General features: G+C 49.3%; 1 protein-coding gene across 1 annotated transcript; it reads right to left on the reverse strand.

The window, feature by feature from the left end:
• Positions 1-13990: 13990 nt before the first annotated feature.
• Positions 13991-24133, reverse strand: DLST (dihydrolipoamide S-succinyltransferase). Its single transcript, XM_088447485.1, has 15 exons — positions 23994-24133; positions 20999-21032; positions 20879-20927; positions 20670-20725; positions 20514-20588; positions 17950-18005; positions 17740-17851; positions 17315-17470; positions 16376-16452; positions 16191-16288; positions 15983-16113; positions 15824-15897; positions 15662-15745; positions 14762-14929; positions 13991-14473 (listed from the first exon to the last, which is right to left on the reverse strand). Exons 1-15 carry the CDS (start codon positions 24048-24050, stop codon positions 14339-14341), a joined length of 1362 nt encoding a protein of 453 aa, XP_088303611.1. The 5' UTR covers positions 24051-24133; the 3' UTR covers positions 13991-14338.
• Between the last annotated feature and the right edge of the window lie 499 nt (positions 24134-24632).

Raw genomic sequence — 24632 nt, forward strand, 5'->3', positions numbered from 1 at the left:
ACCAGATAAGAACAAATCTCTTTTTCTCCATAAGGGACACAGGGACTATGCTGGAACATCCAGAAGCAATTCCCCTAAGGGAGGGGACGCTCCTGAGCTGCACTGAGAAATCACCGTCCAAAGGCCTCATCCGCAGAGGAAAAGATCTCAAAGGAATAGAAACGAATAAACGTGTGGACAAAAGACCACGTAGCTGCCCTGCAAAGCTGCTCCGCCGAGGCAGCCAAGTGAGCTGCCCAAGAAGTACCTACCAACCTGGTGGAATGAGCAGTCATCATGGCCGGTGCAGGGTGGTCTGCCGCCTTGCAGCAGATGGTCAAACTGAGCCAGCGGCTCAAGTTCTGCTTCGTAGTTGTCCAGCCAAACTTGTGAAAGCAATAGAGCACAAAAAGGGAATCGAAGTTACGGATACCCCTAGTGCGGTCTACATAGATTCAGAGAGCCCTCACCACATCCAAAGATGCCTCAATCAGTGAAAAAAATCAGATGAATGAAAAGCCGTAATCACAATCTCTTTGTTGATGTGGAACAGAGAAACTACTACAGAAGGTAGCCTAACCATATCCGAAGAACGGCATGGTCCAAGTAAAAGATCAGAAACAGAGAGCAACACGACAGCACGCCCAAGCCCAACACTTTACTGGACCGATGCAATGGCCATAAGGAATAGCTTTACACGTGAGCCAGCGAATGTCCACTGACTCTAGTGCTCAAGGCTCTTCAGTCTTCTCCATTCGAGCCTTTTAAAGACAAATACCACGGAGCTACTGGAGGAACAAATGGGGGCTGCATGTCGAGGACTCCCTAAAAGAAAGTTTTAACATCAGGCAACAATGCAATCCGTCTTTTAAAGAGTACAGAGAGGGCTGAAACCTTAACCTTCAGGGACGAAAGGCGAAGACCCAAATCGAGACCCGCATGCAGGAAGGAGAGAACCCAAGAGAGACGAAAGGACCTAGGGTTAAGGCCCCTAGCTGAACACCAAGAGAAGTAAATCCTCCAAACCCGGTGATGTTAGCTGAAGCGGGTTTGCGGGCACTGAGCATGGTACGAATTAATGACTGGAAAAGCCCTTGGCCCTCAGGACGGCTGTCTCAAGAGCGAGACAGCTAGATCCGGATGGAAGTGCAGGCCCTGGAGACAGTAGATCTTGCCGCATCAGAAGACGCAGAGGAGAGTCAATGGAAATGCCTTGAATATCCGCATACCAAACTCTCCACATCCAATCGGGAGCCACTAGGATCACGGAGCCGCCTTCCACTTTCAATTTGCAGAGAACCCGTGGAAAAACTAGACAAAAATTCTATCCTGTAAAGCAAGATAGGGAAGAGAAATCCTTTGTTATTTATCCTGGGGAGCACCACCAGCCAATTTACTAGGAGACCGATTTCCCGCTGTATCTTACTTATTATCTTACTTAGTTCATTACTTGTATATTTTTGTTATTAATTCTTATCCTTGCATCCTCTGTGTGTATGGACCCGTGGAAAAAGTGAGATCGGAGGTAGTACATGCATGAGACTAAAGACCCACAGAAGAGCTCCCTGGTACCTGGAGCGAGAACAGTACCTCGGTAGCTTGTGGTTGTGTCTAGGCATCATCAAGTCAACTTCTAGTAGGCCCCAGAGATGAACCAGAAGCTGAAAGATGTCCAAATAAAAGCCCACTCATCCAAATGAACATATTAGCAGCTTAGGAAGTCCTCTTCCCAATTCTGGACCCCTAGAATGAAGACCGCCAACAGAACCTAAAGATGATGCTCTGCCCAGCTGAGAATGTGACTCACCTTCATGGCGCTGCGAGTGCCTCCCTGATGGTTGATGTAGGCAACGGCAGTTGCACTGTCAGACTGAACCTGGACGATCCTGGAGGAGCGGTTTTGCTAGACACAGGGCCTGAAAAACCGCTCTGAGCTCCAGAATATTGATTGGAAGGCGGTTCTTCTGTACCGTCCACCGACCCTGAAAGGACTGCTGGCAGGTTATTGCCCCCCACGCACGCAGACTGGCATCAGTGGTGAGCAGAACCCAAGAGGGGTGGCCTTTGTCCAAGTAGGACACCTGGAGCCACCGGAAGAGCCGGACCTCCCGAGAAAAGATGATGGTCTGCGTCTTGATCTGGAGATGGGATCTGGTTTATGTAAATTCCCTCAGAAGCAGCTGGGAGTGAAACTGTGCATACTCCACCATGTCGAAGGTGGAGACAAGTGAGCCCAGGATCCACATGCAGGAGTGAATGGACACTTGGCGGTAATGCAAGAACCTGCGTATCTTGTCCTGAAGCTTGTCCAAAGGAAGGAAGATTCTCTGTACAGTGGAGTCCAGTAAGGCCCCCAGGTGGAGCATCTGAGAGAGTTAAAGAAGAATTTCTGCAACTGATGATCCACCCGTGAGATTGGAGAAGATCTATCGCCAGACGAAGATGTTACAAAGACATCCGGAGACAGGGCCAGGATAAGAAGATCGTCCAGGTAAGGGAGAATCCTGACACCTCTGCACCGTAAATGAGCTACCATGACACCAGGACTTTGGTGAAGACAGGAGGATCCGGGGAAAGACAATGGAAAAGCCAGAAATTGGTAATGGTCCCCCCTAGTCCGCAAACCAGAGAAAGCACTGATGACTGAGCCAGATAGGAACATGCAAGTAGGCATCCTGAATGTCCAGGGAGGCCATGAAATCCCATTATTCCAGCGCCAGAATGATAGAACGCAGACATTCCCATGCAGAATTTGGGGACCCAAAAGAAGCGGTTGAGAGACTTTAGGTTGAGTATAGGCCGAAAGGACCAGTTCGGCTTCTGTACCAAGAAGAGGTTGGCATAGAAGCCTGTACCAGAAGGGAATGAATGGACTCCGGCGGTGGTGTTGCTTTTTCTGGATCCACTGGAAGGCCTGTGGAAAAAAAAAATCTGTGCCGGAGGACGCTTTCGGAAGGTGAGAGCAAAAGCCCTGAGAAACCCACCTTCCATACCCAGGCATCCGACGTGGTCGCCAGCCTGGTCTCGGCGAAAAGCAGAAGCCGGCCTCTCATGCTGGGGTCCTCCAGGTGGAGGCTTGCCCAGTCAGGCTTGTCGGCAGGCTTGGTGGTGGGACGTCTGGCAGCCCAGGTTGTTTGCTTTGGAGCCCTTGGAGGAAGAATCCTGGGACCTGGAAAAAGACTGGCCCTTGGCCTTACCTTGTGGATGAAAAGACCGAAAAGTAGACGCTTGTGACCCAGGGGCCGCCGCATAACGTAGAAACGCCGTCTTGGATGCTGCTACCGTGGCAAAAGTCTTATCCAATTCTGGACCAAAAAAAAAAAACGATCCCAGAATAAGGTAGAGCCTCAAGAGCCTTCTTAGAATCTGAGTCGGCACACCAGGAACGAAGACAGAGGGCTCTCCTAGCCGCGACGGAGAAAGCTGACAGGGAGGTAGCATTCTTAATATGCATCACTAGGAACATTAACTGGTTCCTGGGAGTACCAGAGGAGAGGCCCTCTTCCAGGACGTCCGTCCAACTGTTGATGGCCTTAGCCACCCAAGCGGAAGCCATAGCCAGATGTGCGATAGCATCTCCATCGTAATAAATAGCCTTTAGGAAGATATCCAACTTCCCAGCCATTGGAAGCCTTAGTAGGGATAGGAAGGGTAGAGTTCTTAACTAGGTGGGTAATATGAGCGTCAACCAGAGGAGGACACTCCAATTTGTGACACTGCTCGACAGGGAGCGGATAAAATGCTGCAATGCACTTGGAGATCTGAAAGCATCGATTAGGAATGGTCTAAGCCTCCGCTAAAACGTCCCCAAGCTGTTCTGATTTAAGGAATTCTACCAAAATCAGATTTTGCTATTTCAAAACCGGAGGCTTGGTTCTAGGTTTCCTCGTCCTTGATTTGCAGGACTAGTTTAACCACCTTAATCAAGGCCGCTACTTGGGACAAGGATTCCTCCTGGACAGAGGTGGTCTCCAAGTCTGAAGTAACAGGCCCAATCTCCTTAAGGTCTGAGGAAACCTACGAGTCTGAGGCATAAGCAGACTGGGGTTTAGTTCTTTCCTGTCTGGATGGTTGGTGTTTGGAACCACGGTCCTTATCCAGGCTCTGCTGGAAGGTAGTGGACACCTGCGTCAAACCCAGAAATGACTGGGAGAAGGAACTGATCGATGGCGGTTCTAAAGCGGGTGGCTGCAGATTAGACTGCACAACCACGGCAAGGTGGGCCCCTATAGAAGAGAGGGAAGGAGCGTGAGTTGTCAAACAGTAAACCAACTGTAACAATCGTTGTGACAGGGAGGCAGCCCAAGCAGACTCTAGCTGCGTATCTGTACAACACCGGATACAGCGACCGTCCTGGACTGGATCCTGCGGGGAGAGACCAACAGAACAAGATCTACATGTGTGTAACACAGGAGTTCTCACCTCCTTCGGTGCGTTGCCCCTGGAAGACATGGTAGAATCTAAGGCACGAAGCTGAAGCAACAGTTGTGCGCAATGAATGCAAGGCCTCACAAAATAAAAATAAGTAGGGTGTAAGAAAAGGGGGGCACAGTGATCCCCTTACCATGTTAACGTAAAGTACACAGAGAGACTGTATAAAGTTAGACAGGACAGAATGAGAAAAGAAAAGGACAAGCACACAGTACATTCAATGCGATAGATAGATATATATATCTATCTCCCAGTCAGCTGGAGGGAGCTTGACTGTATAAACCTGTAAACCTGACCTGTGAGTGAGGTATACAGAGAGACAGGAGCCCAGCTCTCCGGAGACTAGCTGCAGACAGCTGTTGCAATAAAATGGCTGCTCAGGAGAAACCCACTGGTCGTGAAGCCTCTGTGCGGGAATGGGGTTCCGGACTATAGATAGATAGTAATTAGATAGACACCAGATGTCGAACAGTCAACAGTTACACAGGGACAAAAGGTAAACGGGCAAAAGTCAGACACATTAAAGTTGGACATGTAAAAAGATTGAAAGGTACAAAAGGTTGACAGGGTCAAAAGTTAGACAAAAAAATAAAAAAATTTGACCATTTTCAAGGGTTAGGTATAGGGTTAGGCACCAGGAGGGAGGGTTAGGCACCAGGAGGGAGAGTTAGGGTTAGGCAACAGGAAGGAGAGTTAGGGTTAGGCACCAGGAGGGAGGGTTAGGCCCCAGGAGGGAGAGTTAGGGTTAGGCCCCAGGAGGGAGAGTTAGGGTTAGGCACCAGGAGGGAGGGTTAGGCACCAGGAAGGAGAGTTAGGGTTAGGCCCCAGGAGGGAGAGTTAGGGTTAGGCACCAGGAAGGAGAGTTAGGGTTAGGCACCAGGAAGGAGAGTTAGGGTTAAGCACCAAGTGGAGGTTTAGGGTGAAGATTAGGGCTAAAAAACAACAAAACAAAAAAAATTGTTGACAATTTTTGTCGACCATTTTCATGTCGAACTTTTGACCCTGTCAACCTTTTGTACCTGTTGATCTTTTTACATGTCTAACTTTAGTGTGTCTGACTTTTGTCTAACTATTGACTGTCTAACATCTGGGGTCTATCTAGACATTGTCCATCTAATTACTGTCTATCTCTCTCTTATACCAAACCCGAGGGAATGCACTAGGGGCCGGAGGAGGAGCTAAGGTGAGAGCCCACCTCCCCGCTGTTTATTCCTGGATCACAGGACAGCAGCAATGATATTTGGCTGTCTAGTACCCATTTATAGTTCTAATTAACTGTTGCTGCGCTGACCATCATGATTCTAGGAGTAGAGCTCGTAGGGTATAGATCATACACCAAATAGAAGTATCCATGAGGATTGGCGCAGTACCATATAAAGTCCCATATTAAATATTTGTTTACATCAATCACTGTGTTTGTACACACATATATATATATATATATAAAAAACCTATAAAGACCATAAACTCATTAGAAATAATCAAAAACAGACTATACCAAATATCAAAAAATATAAAAGAAAAATTGTATAGCAAATAAAAAATACAAAAAAAAAAAAAAAATTAATGGGCAATTCTAACCCACCAAAAAAAAGTTGCCACCAGCTCTGAAGAGTTTTTTCAAAAAAATATTTTTGTTAAATAAAAAAAAAAAAGTACATAAAGGACGCCACTTCCATCGGGATGACCAACTCGTTAGTCCAAGAAGATGCCATAGTGTAGAGTATCATTCAGGCACCATGACCAAATTGTGTCCAGTTTATAAATCCATAGGGCTTCTCTGCACAGTAGCATTTTTGCCCTATCTCCACCCCTTGAAGGCGGTGGGATGAAGTCAATCACCATGCATCTTAATGTAGCCAAAGGGTGATGAGCTTCCATGAAATGTTTGTCCACTGGTTTATCTGCCGCCCCACTCTCAATTACTTTTCGAATAGAGGAGTGATGGTTCGCCATTCGCTCACGAAAGGGGCGAATGGTTTTGCCCCACATAAAATAGAGAACACAGGCAACTCAACAAATATACGACATGGTCAGATGTGCACGTTACCCGAAGTTTAATCTTTATTTTACGACCCGTGTGGGGGTGGTGAAATGTATCACCTATGAGCATACCCCTACACGTTATGCATCCTACACACCTAAAACAACCATGTCCTCGGGTCTTTTTGTGGATGCAATTCTGGACGCAGGAGAAGGTCCTTCAGATTAGGGCCTATTCTATAGCTGACCAATGGTTTATTAGGTAACTTGTTCTTAAACGTTGGTTCCGTTGATATAAATCGTCCAGTGTTGGTTAAGGGCTTTCTTGACAACACCACCACCTGTATCATAGGTAGTGGTGATTATGAATGGTTCTCCTGTCTGTGCACTCCTCCTTCCTTGATGTTCCCCGTTATAGATTCTCTGGGGTCTAATTAGACATTGTTTAACCATGTACTTGTCATAGCCCCTCTAAAAAAAAAACGATTGGTCATATCTTCCATCTGTGTTTCTGCCATCTCCAGATCAGAGTTGCTACGCAGAACTCGTATAAATTGTGAGCGTTTTTTAAGGTTCTCTAGAAACGGTCAAAGCGAAGTAGAGTATTACGATCGGTGGGCTTTCTAAAGAGTTTATGGCCATATCCAGTGTCAGTGCTATAAACCGTCACATCTAAAAAGTCAATCTGTTCGGCATTAACATTCAGCATAAACCTAATAGGTGAATCCAGTGTATTGAGATATTGTAACATCTCATCTAGATGGTTCCTAGTCACACCAAACAAAAAAACACGCCATCTATAAAACGACAGTAAAATATGAGATATGGTAAGAACTTACCTTTGTTATCGCTATTTCTACCAAGTCCATAGGGTTCCACAGGATACCTTGGGGTATAGGTGTGACGTCAGTCATCAGGCACCATAGAGTTAAGCTTTCAGCCTCCCAGGATGCACTAGGGTCCCCCTCCTATACCCCGCCCCCGAGCCAAGGCATCTCAGTTTTGTACCAAGCCATAGGCTGGAGGAGGAGAAGGAAGAGAGAGAAAGAAGATCTGGATACACACAAGAATCACACTCTCACCAGAGGGAGACGGAAAAACCGGTGACCAGAACAAAGCCCATCTGCAGCACAGGTGCGACAGGGCGGGAGTCCTGTGGAACCCTATGGACTTCGTAGAAATAGAGATAACAAAGGTAAGTTCTTACCATATCTCAAATTTTCTACTTTAGGGTCCATAGGGTATCCACAGGATACCTTGGGGATGTCCCAAAGCAGTATCCTTTAAGGGCGGGGACACTCCTGTGCTGAAAGGAGAATCCGCCGCCCGAAGGAAGCATCCTGAGAGGCGAAGGTGTCAAACCTGTAATACCTCACGAAGGTATGGACAGAGGACCACGTAGCAGCCTTGCAGATCTGGACTGCAGAGGCACCACGTCGAGCTGCCCACGAAGGACCCACAGACCTAGTGGAAAGAGCCTTCAGAGAAGGAGGAACCGGCAGACCTTCATGAAGATAAGCTTCAGAAATAGCCATACGGATCCAGGCTGCCAAAGTTTGCTTTGAAGCAGGCCAACCCTTTTTACGGAAGCCATAGAGGACAAACAAGGCGTACGACTTCCTAAAGGAAGAAGTGTGGTCAACATAAGTCCTTAAGGCCCGCACAACATCCAAAGTGGCCTCACTCACTGAAAGGCCAGGTGAGTTAAAGGCCGGAACAACTATTTCCTCGTTAACATGAAACTGGGGAACAACTTTGGGAAGAAATTCAGACCGAGTGCGGAGCACTGCCCTGTTCCCATGAAAAATCAAGAAAGGGGGTCTACAAGAGAGAGCCCCTAAATCAGAAACACGTCTGGCCGAAGCTATGGCCAGAAGGAAAACAGTCTTAGCTGTTAGCCATTTAAGATCCACTGAGCCCATTGGTTCAAACGGCGGTCCCTGGAGAGCCCTCAGGACCACAGCCAAATCCCAAGGCGCCACAGGTGGAACAAAGGGTGGCTGAATGCGGAGAACACCTTGCATAAAGGTGCGCACATCCGGGATTGTAGTAATCCTACGGTGAAACCAGACAGACAGGGCCGAAACCTGTACCTTCAAAGAAGCAAGGCGAAGCCCATGATCTAGTCCCGCTTGTAGGAAGGAGAGTATCCGAGACAGAAGAAACTCCCGCGGTGCATAACCTCTCGGTCGACACCACTGGAAGAACGTATGCCACACGCGATGGTATATCCTCGCAGAAGACGGTTTCCGAGCTCGTAACATGGTACGCACTACAGAGCTGGAAAACCCCCTGGACCTCAACATGGCTGTCTCAACAGCCACGCCGTCAAAGACAGCCGAGTCAGGTCCGGGTGAAGACAAGGACCCTGCGACAGAAGGTCTGGTCGTAGCGGCAACCGTAGAGGACTGTCGACGGACAGACCCTGAAGGTCTGAGAACCAGTGCCGTCTGGGCCACGCGGGAGCTATCAACAGGAGCGTCCCTCCTTCCTGTTTGAATTTCCGGATTACCCGTGGAAGAAGGGAAACCGGAGGAAACCGGTAAGCGAACTGGAACGTCCATCGGACGGACAGAGCATCCACCAGAGACGCCTTTTCATCTCTTGTGCGAGACCCGTACAACGGCAACTTGTTGTTGTGCCAGGACGCCATGAGGTCGATCTCTGGAAGACCCCACTTGTCCACCAGCAGTTGAAAAATGACCGGGTGCAGGGACCATTCCCCCGGATGAACGTCCTGGCGACTGAGAAAGTCTGCCTCCCAATTTAGCACTCCCGGGATGAAGACAGCTGATATGGCCGGAAGATTGCGCTCCGCCCATACCAGGATCCGAGACACCTCTACGAGAGCCGCCCGACTTCGGGTTCCTCCTTGCCGGTTTATGTAGGCCACGGCGGTAGCGTTGTCCGACTGGACCTGCACTGGGCGACCCTGGAGAACCCGATGTGCCTGCTGGAGGGCATTGAAAACCGCACAGAGTTATTTATTGGAAGTTCCGCTTCTGTCGGAGTCCACCTGCCCTGGAACAAGTGTGGACCCGAAACTGCTCCCCAGCCCCGAAGACTGGCGTCCGTTGTCAACAGGACCCAATTTGGTACCCAGAACGGATGTCCCTTGTTGAGATGGGTCGTCTGCAACCACCAGGCAAGGGACAGGCGAACCTCCGGGGTGAGCACTATCGTCTGGGATTTTAGAGACTGAGGCAGCCCGTTCCACTTGGACAGGATCAGGTGCTGCAGAGGTCTGGAGTGAAACTGGGCATATTCCACCATGTCGAACACCGACACCATGGAGCCCAGTAACCTCATCGCCGAGTGTAGAGACACCCGGCGGCTGTCAGTCAACTGCGCACCCTCGACTGTAAAGCAGAGATTTTTTCCCCCGTCACAAAGATCCTTTGCTGTCCCGAGTCCAATAAGGCTCCGAGGTGCAGAATCCGCCGAGACGGGATTAGAGTGGACTTCTGCCAGTTTATTAACCAGCCGTGCCGTTGCAGTAGCGCAATGGTCAGGTCCAAGTGGCGCAGAAGGAGCTCCGGAGATCCTGCCACTAATAAAAGGTCGTCCAAGTACGGCAACATGCGGACTCCCTGCAGCCGCAGAGAAGCTGCCATGACCGCCATCACCTTGGTGAACACACGCGGTGCTGTCGCCAGGCCAAAAGGCAACGCCCGAAACTGAAAGTGGTCGCTGCGGATTGCAAACCTGAGGAACTGTTGATGGCGCAAAAGAATAGGGACGTGCAGGTAAGCGTCCTGTATGTCCAATGACACCATGTAGTCCCCAGGTTCCAGCACCAGAATGATGGACCGTAGGGTCTCCATCCGAAACCCGCAAAGACGAGAGCTTTGAGGTTGAGAATCGGACGATACGACCCATTGGGTTTCTGCACCAAAAAGAGATTGGAATAGAAACCCTGGCCCCTCTGGGAGAATGGAACAGGCACTATAACTCCAGCCTGGAGCATAGTGTGCAAGACCTTCCGCAGCTCCGTGGCCTTGTTCCGGTCCGATGGTAGACCCGTGGTGAAAAATCGAGCCGGGGGTCTGTGCCGGAGAGGGCGTACCCGTGGGAGACCACCTCGAGAACCCAAGTGTCTGTCGTGGTGACCGACCAACATCGGGCGAACTGCAGCAGGCGGCCTCCCACTGTGGGATCCCCCAAAGGGAGGCCCGGACCGTCAGGCCCCAGGCTTGTCATCTGGCTTAGGGGCCGGACGTCTGGTACTCCATGCCTGCTTCCGAGGCTTGGCCGATTTCTTGGGACCAGCCTGTCGGGGAAAAGACTGTGGTTTTACCTGCCCTGGGCCCTATAAGACCGAAAGGACGATGGTCCTGAACCAGAAGGAACAGCGGCCGACGGGAGACATGCCGATTTGGCTGCTGCCAGCGTGGCTACAATCTTTTCCAGATCTGGACCGAAGAGAACTTCTCCGTTAAAGGGCAACGCCTCTAAACCCTTTTTGGAATCAGCGTCCGCCTTCCAGGATCGCAACCACAAGGTGCGACGAGCAGCCACCGCTACTGAAGAAATTCGAGACACCAGGGTACTAATGTCTAAGGCCGCCTCGTTCATATAAGTGGCCGAATCACGGAGATTACCAATCAACTCCGCCTGTTCAGCCGGAATCGAAGGACGCCTCCAACGAATCCGCCCAGCGCTTCATAGCTCTGGCAACCCAGCAAATGGCCATAGCCGGCCGCGCTGCCTCCCCTGCAAGGGAATAAGCGGACTTCAGGCAGATCTCCACCTTGCGGTCCGTAGCATCCTTAAGGGAGGACATGGATGGCATTGGTAATGTGGCACTACGGACGTGTCACATGAGAATCCACCTGTGGAGGGGATTCCCACTTATCAAAATAATTATCCGCGAACGGATAAGCCACCGCCAGGTGCCTCTGCGGCTGGTATCGCTTGCCAGGCTGTTTCCACGCCTCCTCTAAATGGTCCACCAACTGACCCGAAAGAGGAAAGACTGTGGCGTCACCCTTCACATCCTTAAAAAAGGCATACTTGGGATTTAGCCGCTGGGGGAACTTCGTCCTCAATCACCAAGGCTGTGCAGACTGCCCGAATAAGTCCAGGAATATACACCTTGGACCTAGCGTCTGCGTCCTTAGTATGGAGAGGTTCCTGATCGTAAGGATCCAGAATCTCCCCATCATCAGACGTCCCTTCGTCATCCTCGTAAGGAGCCGACAGAGACGCCACCGGCCGTTTATGTGGCCGCATCACAGCCTCCCCCTGAAACACATCCGACAAGTGCTGTACAGAACTCGTCAGGGAGTTAACCCACGCCGGCTCCTGAGAAACCGGGAGAGGGAAAATAGGGAGACTGTGGGGTACCACCAATTGTCGTGGGAAACCCTGCATGGGTGACGACACCACTGATTGCCGGGACAAACCCATCTGCGTAAACGCGGGCTGCGGAGCTAACTGGCCCACTAAGGCTGTAAGCGCCTGAGCGAAACAAGCCCAGGGCGGCTCCTGTACCGGTGCTGTAACCGTAATAGGCCGCGCCATTGACAAACACTGCCGGCAGAGGCCCTCCACGCTACCCTCCCCCTCCGCTAAAGGTACTTTACACGTAGTACACTGTAGCCAGAGAGGAAAGTCACTTTCAGACATGATGGTAGAAAGTATGTGACCCCTCTCACCAATTGTTTTAAAAAGGCGAGAGACCACCCTGCAGCACCGCACCGCAAGGGCTTTAGCAGAAAGAACAAGGACAGTAATAAGGCTGACAGTCAGAAAAGAAAAGTACAGGCAGCAGCGCTAGCACAGTCACATACAATGCAAAGAAACTCAATTCCTGCACTAACCAGCGCTGATAAATCAACTACACAGACACAGAGTCTGGTAGGGACACAGCGCTGCATACACAGACCTGACCACAGCGGAGGAGAGGTTTGCGGGGGGACCCAGACCACGATGCCTCCGTCCAGACTTCCAGCAGCGTTCACCATGCGTTCTAGAAGATGGCCGCCGAGGAGCAGAGAGGAGGCTGGCCTGGGGGAGGAGCGCTTCCACAGGGCCAGTCGGCGTGTTGCAGAGAGGGCTGTGTGCAGCGGAGGCACCGGCTTTGAGACAGGGAAGGCGCGCTCCCCTGGCATGCATTTAACCCCCAGGACGCCTCAGCGCTACCGCTCTGCTGCGGTCCGCTGTCCCAGGGGGGTAGTGGAAGCGCAGGTTATATACCTGGCTCCACGCTGCAGCCAGTCCCCAGGGAGCCCCCTGCCTGGGGACTCTGGACCATGTAACAACGGGGACCCACCGTGGGACCCCGCTGCTTACCTTGCTGTCCCCCTTGATTCCGGCCATGGTCCGGAATATCTGGGGTCACTGCTAGCTGTGACCCCAGATGCTCACCAGCATCCCCGGATCGGTACCGGCGTTCTGGTACCGGCGGGGGTGTAGGGAAGACAGCATGGACGTCAGGACTGACTGTCCATGCTGTACTTCCAGATGTGCAGCCACAGCTGCATGTAGAAAACTTCAGGGGCTGTTCTTAGCCCCCACTCCAACAGGTGCACCCGACTCCGGCCGGGCACCAAACTAAACTGATTTAAACTCTCCTTGGCTCGGGGGCGGGGTATAGGAGGGGGACCCTAGTGCATCCTGGGAGGCCGAAAGCTTAACTCTATGGTGCCCGATGACTGACGTCACACCTATACCCCAAGGTATCCTGTGGATACCCTATGGACCCTGAAGTAGAAAATTTCAATTTCTTGCCAAATCGCGGTATAATGTATGTTTTCATATACGACCATGTATATACTTGCGTATGATGGCGCAATATTACATTAATAAAATATTATTTCCCCTACGTGTACTGGAAAGAGACCGACCCCTGACTCCTATACTGCTCAAAGATGTAATGTAAACGGGAGACACCCCTAAATCCTATAAACCCCATATACGCAACCTATGGGGGAGACCCCTAGACAACACCAACCCACAGATGCAACATAAATGGGAGCACACCCCCCCCCCAGACACCTATCCTCCCCACAGGTGCAAAGTATAGGGGAGACCACTCCTATTCTTCTCACAGACACAACATATAGGGGATAGACCCCCTCCTACTCCTATCCTCCCCATAGACAACGCACAGAAGAGAAATACCCCCCAACTCCTATCCTCCCCACAGATGCAACATACAGGGAAGACCCCGCCCACCCAAATCTTATCCTCACCACATATGCAACTTACAGGGGAGAGACCCCAACTCCTATCCTCCCCACAGACGCAACATACAGGGGAGAGACCCTCCCCACAGATACAACATGCAAGGATGACCGCTCCTACTCATCTCCTCCCCACAGACACAACATACAGGGGAGAGATCCCCACCCACAGAAACAACATACAGGGGAAAGTACCCCCCCTTCCACCTCCTATCCTCCCCACAGATGCAACATACAAGGAAGAGACCACCACGCCCCCCAAAATCTTATTCTCACCACATATGCAACTTACAGGGGAGAGACCTCAACTCCTATCCTCCCCACAGATGCAACATACAGGGGAGAGAGCATAATATCCTTCTATTTGACCCCATATAACTCTGGTATTTCCAGGGTCTCGGATCACAACATTATTTCTTTAAATGGCATTTATTTTTACACTTTTAAAATCAAAGCAGTCCTTAAATAGTGTAGATAACTCTGTATGTCTGTTACGTAGCAAGGTGCCAGTATTGGGCAGATCCCACTCCATCCGGGAGATTCAGTGTCTGTGTGTGGATGGAAGGCGATGCCCCGACCCCATTGGGTGCGAGAGAGGGTCTGTCCTCTCCACACTGTACCAGTCTTTTTATTTGTCCTCATTGCAAGTCTTTAAAATGCTCCGGAATCTGTATAAAGTAGAGACACAGGGGATTCCGTGGCCACAACATATATTCAGGGGAGTGGGGAGTAAATGGGACCTCGGATGGGGAGGACCCTCAGAGATCCAGCAGCAGAACACGTGGATCCTCAACAACTGACTTGATCTTCCGCAGGAAAAGTACAGCTTCTCTGCCATCAATCAGCCGGTGATCATAGGTCAGTGCAATGTACATCATAGGGCGTACCTCCACCTGCAGGAGGAGCACAGAGGAGGTAACAAGGAGCAGCCCGTACCCCCTTCAGGGTGAGACCAAAACCAGTCCGGGGGTTAGAAGCCGCAATATTCCCACAGACCCTCCCAACAGCACTGTATTTGGGAAAGGTACAAACCTAAATATCACTTCACCACTGGATTTTGGGATGGGACAGGTCTAGATCTCTAAGCCCACCACTTGGGGAAGGGAGAGGACTAGACCCCCCCATACCCATATACTGTAATTCCCCCCATATCACTCACATTGGTCATCCAATATACACACCTTGCCAGATACAGCCACTGGTCGGTCAAATATACCGTGCATTCCCAGTATAGCAGACTGGGGAGGGTTGATAATCGGTGTCCCAAACAAGGAACCAAATACTCCACCATTACTGATAGTGAAAGTTCCTCCATCCATGTCTTCAATAGCCAGCTCATTCTTCCGGGCCTGGGGGTGACAAGGATACGCGAGATGGAAAAGATGGCACAAGAGTCCAATGACAGTTTGATGTCAGGGTAAGAGAAGATCCTAATGCTGCACTGTGGGGGTATCAGGGTGTAGTGTAGTAATAGAAGATCCTAATGTCACACTATGGGGGGGGACAAGGTTCTGTGGCAGTAGAAGATTCTAATGTTGCACTGTGTGGGTATCAGGCGGTAATAGAAGTTCCTAATGCTGCACTGTGAGGGTATCAGGGTGTGTGGCAGTAATAGAAAATGCTGCACTGTGGGGGTATCAGGGTGTGTGGTGGTAATAGAAGTTCCTAATTCTGCACTGTGGGCTGTATCAGGGTGTATGGCAGTAATAGAAAATGCTGCACTGTGGGGGTATCAGGGTGTGTATCGGTAACAGAAGCTCCTAATGTTGCAATGTGGGGGTTATCAGGGTGTGTGGCGGTAATAGAAGCTCCTAATGTTACAATGTGGGGGTTATCAGGGTGTGTGGTGGGAACAGAAGATCCTAACGTTGGGGGTATCATGGTGTAGTGTAGTAATAGAAGAGCCCATTGTGGTGTATAATTGTGACTACCGGATGGTCTGGATTAGGTGACGTGATCATTACATTTTAGTACATCACTGAATGTCTATATTCACCAGGCAGGGTCAGTCCTAGTGTCAGACTACGGCGTTGGGCAGCTATTAGATAAATGGGAATATAAATGTTTCCGTTATCCGTCACCTTTTCTCCCAGCTCAGCGATTGTCCGTTCGATGTTGGAGAAGTTCATGGATTCTACATTTCTCAACACAGGAACCACGAGACCCTGAGTGGGGGGCAGAGATAATTCAGTGAATGGGGCTCCCTGGAGTAACCCCGACTAGCTCCATAGAGCAGAACTCACCCGGGGGGTTGACACGGCCACACTGATGTCTATATAGTCTCGGTATACAATCTCTTTAGTTGCATCATCAATGACTGCAAGAGAGAAGGGTGACATATGGGTCCTTGGGATGTAACCGGGGGCTGCTGGGAGAGGAGGGTATAGCGGAGCATCACCCACCAGCATTCACAGCCGGCTGGTCCTGGAGAGCAAAGGCCGCAGCTTTGACAAACGCAGACATGAAGCCAAGTTTTAGGTTGTGTTTCTTAAGGAAAGCGTCTTTGTGCAGAGACCTCATCTCCTGAATGGTGCTAGAAAGGGAAAGGGAGACAGTGTGAGAAGTCTATGCCCCACCCCCCCACCCAAACCCAGAGCTGGAGGCACTGACCTCATATCCACCTCATTGAAGGTGGTCAGCATGGCGCAAGTGTTCTGTGCTTCCTTCAGGCGCTGTGCGATTCGCTGTCGCATTCGGTTCATCTTCACCTGGTCATATACATGGGAATCATCATTCGTGGAGCATATCAAGAGGAAGCTCCACTAAGTGGTGACAAAAACCGGAGTCTCTCTTACCCGGTGTTCTCCTCGGGCGCTAGCAGGCTGTGCACCTTCAGAAACGGGAGGCGCAGGGGTCGGCTTCACCGCAGAAACTGCATGGAGAGAAAGAATCAATAGCTTCCTGTCATTGTACCCAGACATCACCACACTTTACCCTTCCGGCAACTCAATACAAAGAGCACAACTCACAACACAAGCAAAGTACCAACCCAAACAAAGTCCACTTCCATTTGAACAATCCCAGTCCACCGTCTGTCTCCTCCCGCCCAATCCCAGTCCACCAAATCAGTCTGTCTCCTCCAGCCCAATCCCAGTCCACCAAATCAGTCTGAATCCTCCCGCTCAATCCCAGTTCACCAATCCTGTCTGCCTCCTCCACGGCCAATCCCAGTCCGCCTCCCCAGCCCTCCTCCTCCTGCAAAAACCCAGTCCGCCTCTCCCTGCCCAATCCCAGTCCACCAATCCAGCCTGAAACCACCACCCATGTCCACAGCCCAGCAATCTACCACGCCTCCATCACCCATCAATCCACCTCCACAGCCATCACCCAATAATCCACCCCACCTCCACCACCCATGTCCACAGCCCATCAATCCACCGCACATGCACTGACATGTCCACCTCCCAGCAACCTCTCCATGTAGACCGCCCCAGCAATCCACCCCGCTTCCACCATCCATGTCCACAGCCCAGAAATCCAAGCCACCTCCACTGTCCAGCAATCTACCACGCTTCCATCTGCCAACCATAGTTCTCACACAACCCACCACAGCTCAGTCTGACTTTACTCAGCTACAACATTTTGGCTCCATCATATTTTGATACTAACCTTCAATTATTACACTAGGATGCCCTCATGAACGGAGTTACATGCCACTTATCAATCACAGTCCTCACCAATCATCCCATGTTTCACATCATGCATACACCCTTGGCAAAGCCCATACTTCTTACCAGGTTTGGACTCAAGTGGCTGTGCCGACACAGGTGGAACTGGTGGCATAGTAGTGGGAATGGGTCCTGCCGACGCAGTAGGGGCCGGAGCTGGAGGAGGCTGCTGGGCAGCTGGGGGTGTTGCCGTGGTCTCAGCAGGTTTGGTCTTCGAAACAGCTGAAAAAAAAAAAGGGAACGAACTTCAAGTGTTGTCCACCCGGCCTCTCTGCATATCCCACCCTGGACTTATAACTCACATGTACGGTGCCCTACAGCATTGCACAGCCCCAACTTCTCACAGCTCTGTCTATAATGCCCAACAGAAGCAGGGATCACCATTTACTGACGGAGTACCACCCTTTCACTAACAGACCGAACTGTGCCCACAATTGCTAAATTAATTCGACAACACACGTTAATCAGAGACCCCAACAAATACTTTATACCTCCAGACTTCTTAAGGACAAACAGTGGAGTCCCACCCTCGACCTTTCCTCCATCAGGGACAAGAAGAGCTTCGATAACCCCCGCCGATGGGGCAGGGACTTGCACCGATGTCTAAGATCAAATTGTGGTGGTAAATTAGTCCACTTCAAGGATATAGAGAGAGGGGGGAGGGGGACAGGACATTACTGCAGTGATTAATAGCTACTTACTTTGTCAGTCTCGATCTCACACACAACTTCATCTTCAGCCACGGAATCGCCGACAGCTGGAGGAGACAATGAGGAGTTAGAGGACAAAGGTGCCCTTCCCGAGGTACAACGATAGGTCTACTGAGATTATATCCCTACACTTAATAACGGAGACATGGGCCCAGATTATATTTGTATACTTACTCACTGAGCCATGACTATATCCCTTTAATACATACCTAGATTATATATGTACACTTACTCACTGAGCCATGGACCTAGAATATATCCCTTCACTAACACCTGGGTACCTACCTTATATCAGTACTGTTAACATTGAAACATGGGCCCAGATATATTTGTACTCTTATTCACCAAGTCATAGGCCTGAATGATAACTGTATGGATACCAAGTGTGACAAGTGCTTAGAATACAACCATACTCTTATTTAATGCGGCATGGGCCTAGTATTCTATATGAACTTAGAATGACTGAGGAAAGGGCCTATGTTACAGTGCTACTCTGGCTCACTGAGTCATGGGCCGACATTATAAGGGTACTTTGACTCACTGAGGAATAGGCCTACATTACAACGTTAATGCGACTCACTGAGGCATGGGCCTAAAATATAATATTACTCGGACTCACTGAGACATGGGACTAAAATATAACGTTACACCCCCTTCTTGTCTTGTCTGATGTTTTATAGTTGGTTATGGCTAAATCTGATGGATTACATTTTCTTTTCTCTTAGATATTAATAGAAAATATAAAATTATAGTCAGTTAAATCCAATTAAATACTATATTGTAGTATAGATCTCAGATTATGTAGATATAAAAGAATTATAAAATTCAGATATCTGTACATGATGCCCTGTTTATACTTGACAATGTATTATTTCTGGATTTTTGAAAAGAGATGTTTTGCAAATATTTTATATTGAATGGTTCTTTATCAGACTGTTTCACCTATACACTCTTGTTCTTGTTTTATGTATGTGTAATTAATGCTGGAAAATTTAATAAAATACAATTTTCAAAAAAATATAACGTTACTCTGACTCACTGAGGCATGGGACTAAAAATTAACGTTACTCCGACTCACTGTGGCATGGGACTAAAATATAACGTTACTCCGACTCACTGTGGCATGGGACTAAAATATAACGTTACTCCGACTCACTGTGGCATGGGACTAAAATATAACGTTACTCCGACTCACTGTGGCATGGGACTAAAATATAACGTTACTCCGACTCACTGTGGCATGGGACTAAAATATAACGTTACTCCGACTCACTGTGGCATGGGACTAAAATATAACGTTACTCCGACTCACTGAAGCATGGGACTAAAATATAACGTTACTCGGACTCACTGAGGCATGGGACTAAAATATAACGTTACTCGGACTCACTGAGGCATGGGACTAAAATATAACTTTAATCCTATCCCGAGGCATGGGACTAAAATATAACGTTACTCCGACTCACTGAGGCATGGGACTAAATTATAACTTTACTCCAATCCCGAGGCATGGGACTAAAATATAACATTACTCCGACTCACTGAGGCATGGGACTAAAATATAACGTTACTCGGACTCACTGAGGCATGGGACTAAAATATAACGTTACTCGGACTCACTGAGGCATGGAACTAAAATATAACGTTACTCGGACTCACTGAAGCATGGGACTAAAATATAACTTTACTCCTATCCCAAGACATGGGACTAAAATATAACATTACTCCGACTCACTGAGGCATGGGACTAAAATATAACGTTACTCGGACTCACTGAGGCATGGGACTAAAATATAACGTTACTCGGACTCACTGAGGCATGGAACTAAAATATAACGTTACTCGGACTCACTGAAGCATGGGACTAAAATATAACTTTACTCCTATCCCAAGACATGGGACTAAAATATAACATTACTCCGACTCACTGAGGCATGGGACTAAAATATAACGTTACTCGGACTCACTGAGGCATGGGACTAAAATATAACTTTACTCCTATCCCGAGGCATGGGACTAAAATATAACATTACTCCGACTCACTGAGGCATGGGACTAAAATATAACGTTACTCCGACTCACTGAGGCATGGGCCTAAAATATAACGTTACTCGGACTCACTGAGGCATGGGACTAAAATATAACGTTACTCGGACTCACCGAGGCATGGGACTAAAATATAACATTACTCCGACTCACTGAGGCATGGGACTATATGACAACTCTACCGAAAACTATTGGGGCAAGGGCCTAAATTATAGTTGCGATCTTACGAATGATACAGGAGCCAAAGAGCAACAGTGTACTTAGCTATACGAGTCAGGGGCCTAGACGACCGCTCTGAACTTACTGAGATGGGAGTTTCTCATGAGGGTCTTCATGACGATGATAGATTGTCTGAGTACACAGGGGGGATCTCTTACACTGTCTATAAGTCTGTGTGAGGGTTGGTCCGTCACTCACATTGATTTACATGAATTGGTGGGGTGCATTTGCTGCTAGATGCATGAAATTAGGGTGTCAGTTGCAGACTATATAGGGGTCTCAAATCTCACCTTTTTCCCACCTGACATCTCCTTCTGTGACGGACTCGGCAAATGCTGGGGTGTTAACAGTCACCACATCCTGTCCTGGAGGAGGAGAAAGTGAAACAGGTTACAGCAAGGTCACTGCCTGTATTTCAGCTGTTCGTCCTCCCCGTGGGCACTTACTGTAGACTGTGGATGTCCGGTAAAACCTGGCTGAATTTAGGCCCGATGCGGACACTCTGCAAGGACAGAAACCAAATCAACAGCCAATGTTTCCTATTATCTGCCAAACTCCCCAGAAGCCATACCCCACAGCTCCAGACAATGCGAGGCGATGGCTAGAACTCCCAATAGCACTTATCCTGCAGTATACACGTCATACACACACTTACTGGTGGTTCCTATGGTCACTGACTGATGCGACGCGATACCCTGCGGTCTCTGAAAGACAAACATCATATGAGCAGTTGTACTGCTGTTGTCTCCAGGGTGATACACACTCACTTACTTACGTATAAGAGGGCGAATCTGAGTGTCAGCAGAGCCCTGGAAGAGAGGCAGCAAGTGTCAGATCATCAGGGCGACAGGATAATGATACGTGTATATTATATAGTAGGAATATACTTGGGGACCCTGGAAATACCACTGCATGCTCCAGATACCCCGACCTGCACTCTACCTACTGCCTCAGATCTGCAGGTTATTACACAAATGTGGGCAGGAAATAAATGGTTTTGCTGTAATCCCAATTACAGACAAATTAGGTGTAATCTGGGATTGGGTGTGATACACAACACCACGCAGCAACTCAGACGTGGGCGTGATACACAACACCCCACAGCAACTCAGACGTGGGCGTGATACACAACACCCCACAGCAACTCAGACGTGGGCGTGATACACAACCCCCCTCAGCAACTCAGACGTGGGCGTGATACACAACACCCTACAGCAACGCCTTACTAATAACAGCAGGAGGCAGCAATACAAACAACTTTTCAGCCTAATTTTACACTCAACCAGCAATCACCAGGCTGCAACTTAACATACACCCAGACAGTCACATAACCAGATATTAACAGAGACCACACACGCCAGCTGTCACTCACGGTGAGGGTTCTACATCCTTACTCCATGTGCCTAGGTGGTCCCGCATTGTACCAATGACATGTACCAGTCATGTGATCTGCATTACCCCCCTATGTATCAGTCATGTGATCTGCATTACCGCCCTATGTACCAGTCATGTGATCTGCATTACCCCCCTATGTACCAAGCATGTGATCTGCATTACCGCCCTAAGTACCAGGCATGTGATCTGCTTTACACCCCCTACGCACCAGTCATGTGATCTGCATTACACCCCCTACGCACCAGTCATGTGATCTGCATTACACCCCCTACGTACCAGTCATGTGATCTGCATTACACCCCCTACGTACCAGTCATGTGATCTGCATTACACCCCCTACGTACCAGTCATGTGATCTGCATTACACCCCCTACGTACCAGTCATGTGATCTGCATTACACCCCCTACGTACCAGTCATGTGATCTGCAATACACCCCCTACGTACCAGTCATGTGATCTGCAATACACCCCCTACGTACCAGTCATGTGATCTGCAATACACCCCCTACGTACCAGTCATGTGATCTGCAATACACCCCCTACGTACCAGTCATGTGATCTGCAATACACCCCCTACGTACCAGGCATGTGATCTGCATTATCGCCCTAAGTACCAGGCATGTGATCTGCTTTACACCCCCTACGTACCAGTCATGTGATCTGCATTACACCCCCTATTTACCAGTCATGTGATCTGCATTACACCCCCTATTTACCAGTCATGTGATCTGCATTACACCCCCTATTTACCAGTCATGTGATCTGCATTACACCCCCTATTTACCAGTCATGTGATCTGCATTACACCCCCCATGTACCAGTCATGTGATCTGCATTACACCCCCCATGTACCAGTCATGTGATCTGCATTACACCCCTATGTACCAGTCATGTGATCTGCATTACACCCCCTACGCACCAGTCATGTGATCTGCATTACACCCCCTATTTACCAGTCATGTGATCTGCATTACACCCCCTATTTACCAGTCATGTGATCTGCATTACACCCCCTACGTACCAGTCATGTGATCTGCATTACACCCCCTACGTACCAGTCATGTGACCTGCATTACACCCCCTATGTACCAGTCATGTGATCTGCATTACACCCCTATGTACAAGTCATGTGATCTGCATTACACGACTATATACTAGTCACATGATAGGAAGTTTACATAAATCAAGTCTTGATGTTTTAAGGAAGGCCATGATTCAGAATCAGTATGGAATATTTCAGGACAAATCAGGCCAATATAGGTAAAGTTCAATTACCATATTTATCCTTATGTTTGCAGATTTTCTTTTTTTTTTTTTTTTTTTTGCATAACTCCCTATGACGGTAATTACACCCCGTGCAGCAGTCACTTGGTCCGCATTTCACCCTGGCATACCAGTCACATGACACCCATTGGACCCTCATGCACAACACATGCGAAGCCCCCTGCACAAAAGTAATGTGATGCCCACTGCACCGGTCATGTAACGCCCATCGCACCCTCATGCACCAGACATGTGATGCCACTGCACCGGTCACATAACACCCATCGCACCCTCATGCATCAGACATGTGATGCCCACTGCACCGGCCACGTAACACCCATTTCAAAAGACATGCGATGCCGACTGCACCGGTCACGTAACACCCAACGCACCAGACATGTGATGCCCACTACACTGGTCACGTAACACCCATCGCACCCTCATGCACCAGACATGTGATGCCCACTGCACCGGTCACATATCACCCATTGCACCAGACATATGATGCCCACTGCTCCCCAATTATCAAGTGATGCCCATTGCACTAGTTACGTAACACCCATTACACCCCATGCACCAGCCATGTAATCCCCATAATCCATTACACCCCGTGCACCAGGAGGATTTGATCAAGGGTCAGATTTCCTACCTGTCCCAACCAAATGGAGCCTCCAGTTATGAAATCTTTCTGCCTATAGAACTGGAGGCCCATAGCGGGGACCCCAAATTTAGAATTACAGGGGAGAGCAGGGGGACCCCAAATTTAGGGATACAGGGGAGAGCAGGGGGAACCCAAATTTAGGGATACAGGGAAGAGCAGGGGGCGGGGCAACAAATTTACACATTTGCCCTAGTTACACTGCAGTAGAGAAAGGGGGTGAATGGAGGGGGGGGGAGGGTATAGAGAGGGAGTGAAAAGGGGGACAGTGAAAGGGGAGAGAGTTTCATCAGAAGCACTAAGGGGACATTTTATGGCAGAGGATAGAGTGGGGAGTACAGGAAGAGTCTTATGGGGGAGAGGGGCAGATTTGGGAGGGTTAGGTGGGGCTCAGGCAGGAAACTGAGAACCAAGCCCCGCCCATCCAGCGCCGCCCCCCCCCCCGGGACTCACCCGCCTCAGAGCGGTCACTGGGCATCGCAGAGCCCGGGCCAGGCAACGGGACAACATGGTTGTGACACGGCTCAAGGACACGCCGGAAACAGGACCGGACTGGAGTAATGACCCCAGCGGGAGAGGCGGTCACCACTTCCGGCAAGAGACTCTCTGAGTTCCAGCAAAATATGTCCGTGAATCCAGCGCTCAGGCGCCATTTTCCCGTAGTCCATGACTCATGGCGCTGTATGGTCGGGTCTTAGGGATGATGGAGCCTGCAGAGGAGACAGGAAGTGCGTGACTAACTGCAGAATGTACCACTGTTACAATGAGAGGGGGCACCGGAATGTTCCACTCGTGCAAGGGAGGGATAACTCTTTATTCTGGGGAGACCTGGGCTGCTGCCATCCCACTTCCTCTCTCATGTCCAGTCTCATAAACCCCAGCTATCCCAGTATGCTCATTATCTCTCATTTGTATATTATTATTATCATCATCTTTATTTATAAGGCGCCGTACGATGTAAACATAGAAAACAGTAACGGTATCAAAGCATAAATAAAATCGGTTACTTGTGTACTTTACGGACTCATTGCAGAGAGAACTCAATGAATGTTTTAAATGGTACATGTGTAATTTCCGTACACAAGTACCGAA

The sequence above is a fragment of the Taudactylus pleione genome, unplaced genomic scaffold (genome assembly GCF_031769625.1).
Source record: "Taudactylus pleione unplaced genomic scaffold, aTauple2 ptg000433l, whole genome shotgun sequence".
NCBI classification, from domain to species: domain Eukaryota; kingdom Metazoa; phylum Chordata; class Amphibia; order Anura; family Myobatrachidae; genus Taudactylus; species Taudactylus pleione.

What these genes read in the sequence shown, in the direction of transcription:
- DLST (XM_088447485.1), bottom strand. Translation starts at nt 24,050, where the DNA reads ATGTTGTCCCGTTGCCTGGCCCGGGCTCTGCGATGCCCAGTGACCGCT. An exon ending in AGATGTCAGGTGGGAAAAAG is followed by an intron (nt 18,006 to 20,513) that starts GTGAGATTTGAG and finishes TGTCTCCTCCAG; the next exon opens with CTGTCGGCGATTCCGTGGCT. An exon ending in TCGCTGAGCTGGGAGAAAAG is followed by an intron (nt 14,930 to 15,661) that starts GTGACGGATAAC and finishes TGTCACCCCCAG; the next exon opens with GCCCGGAAGAATGAGCTGGC.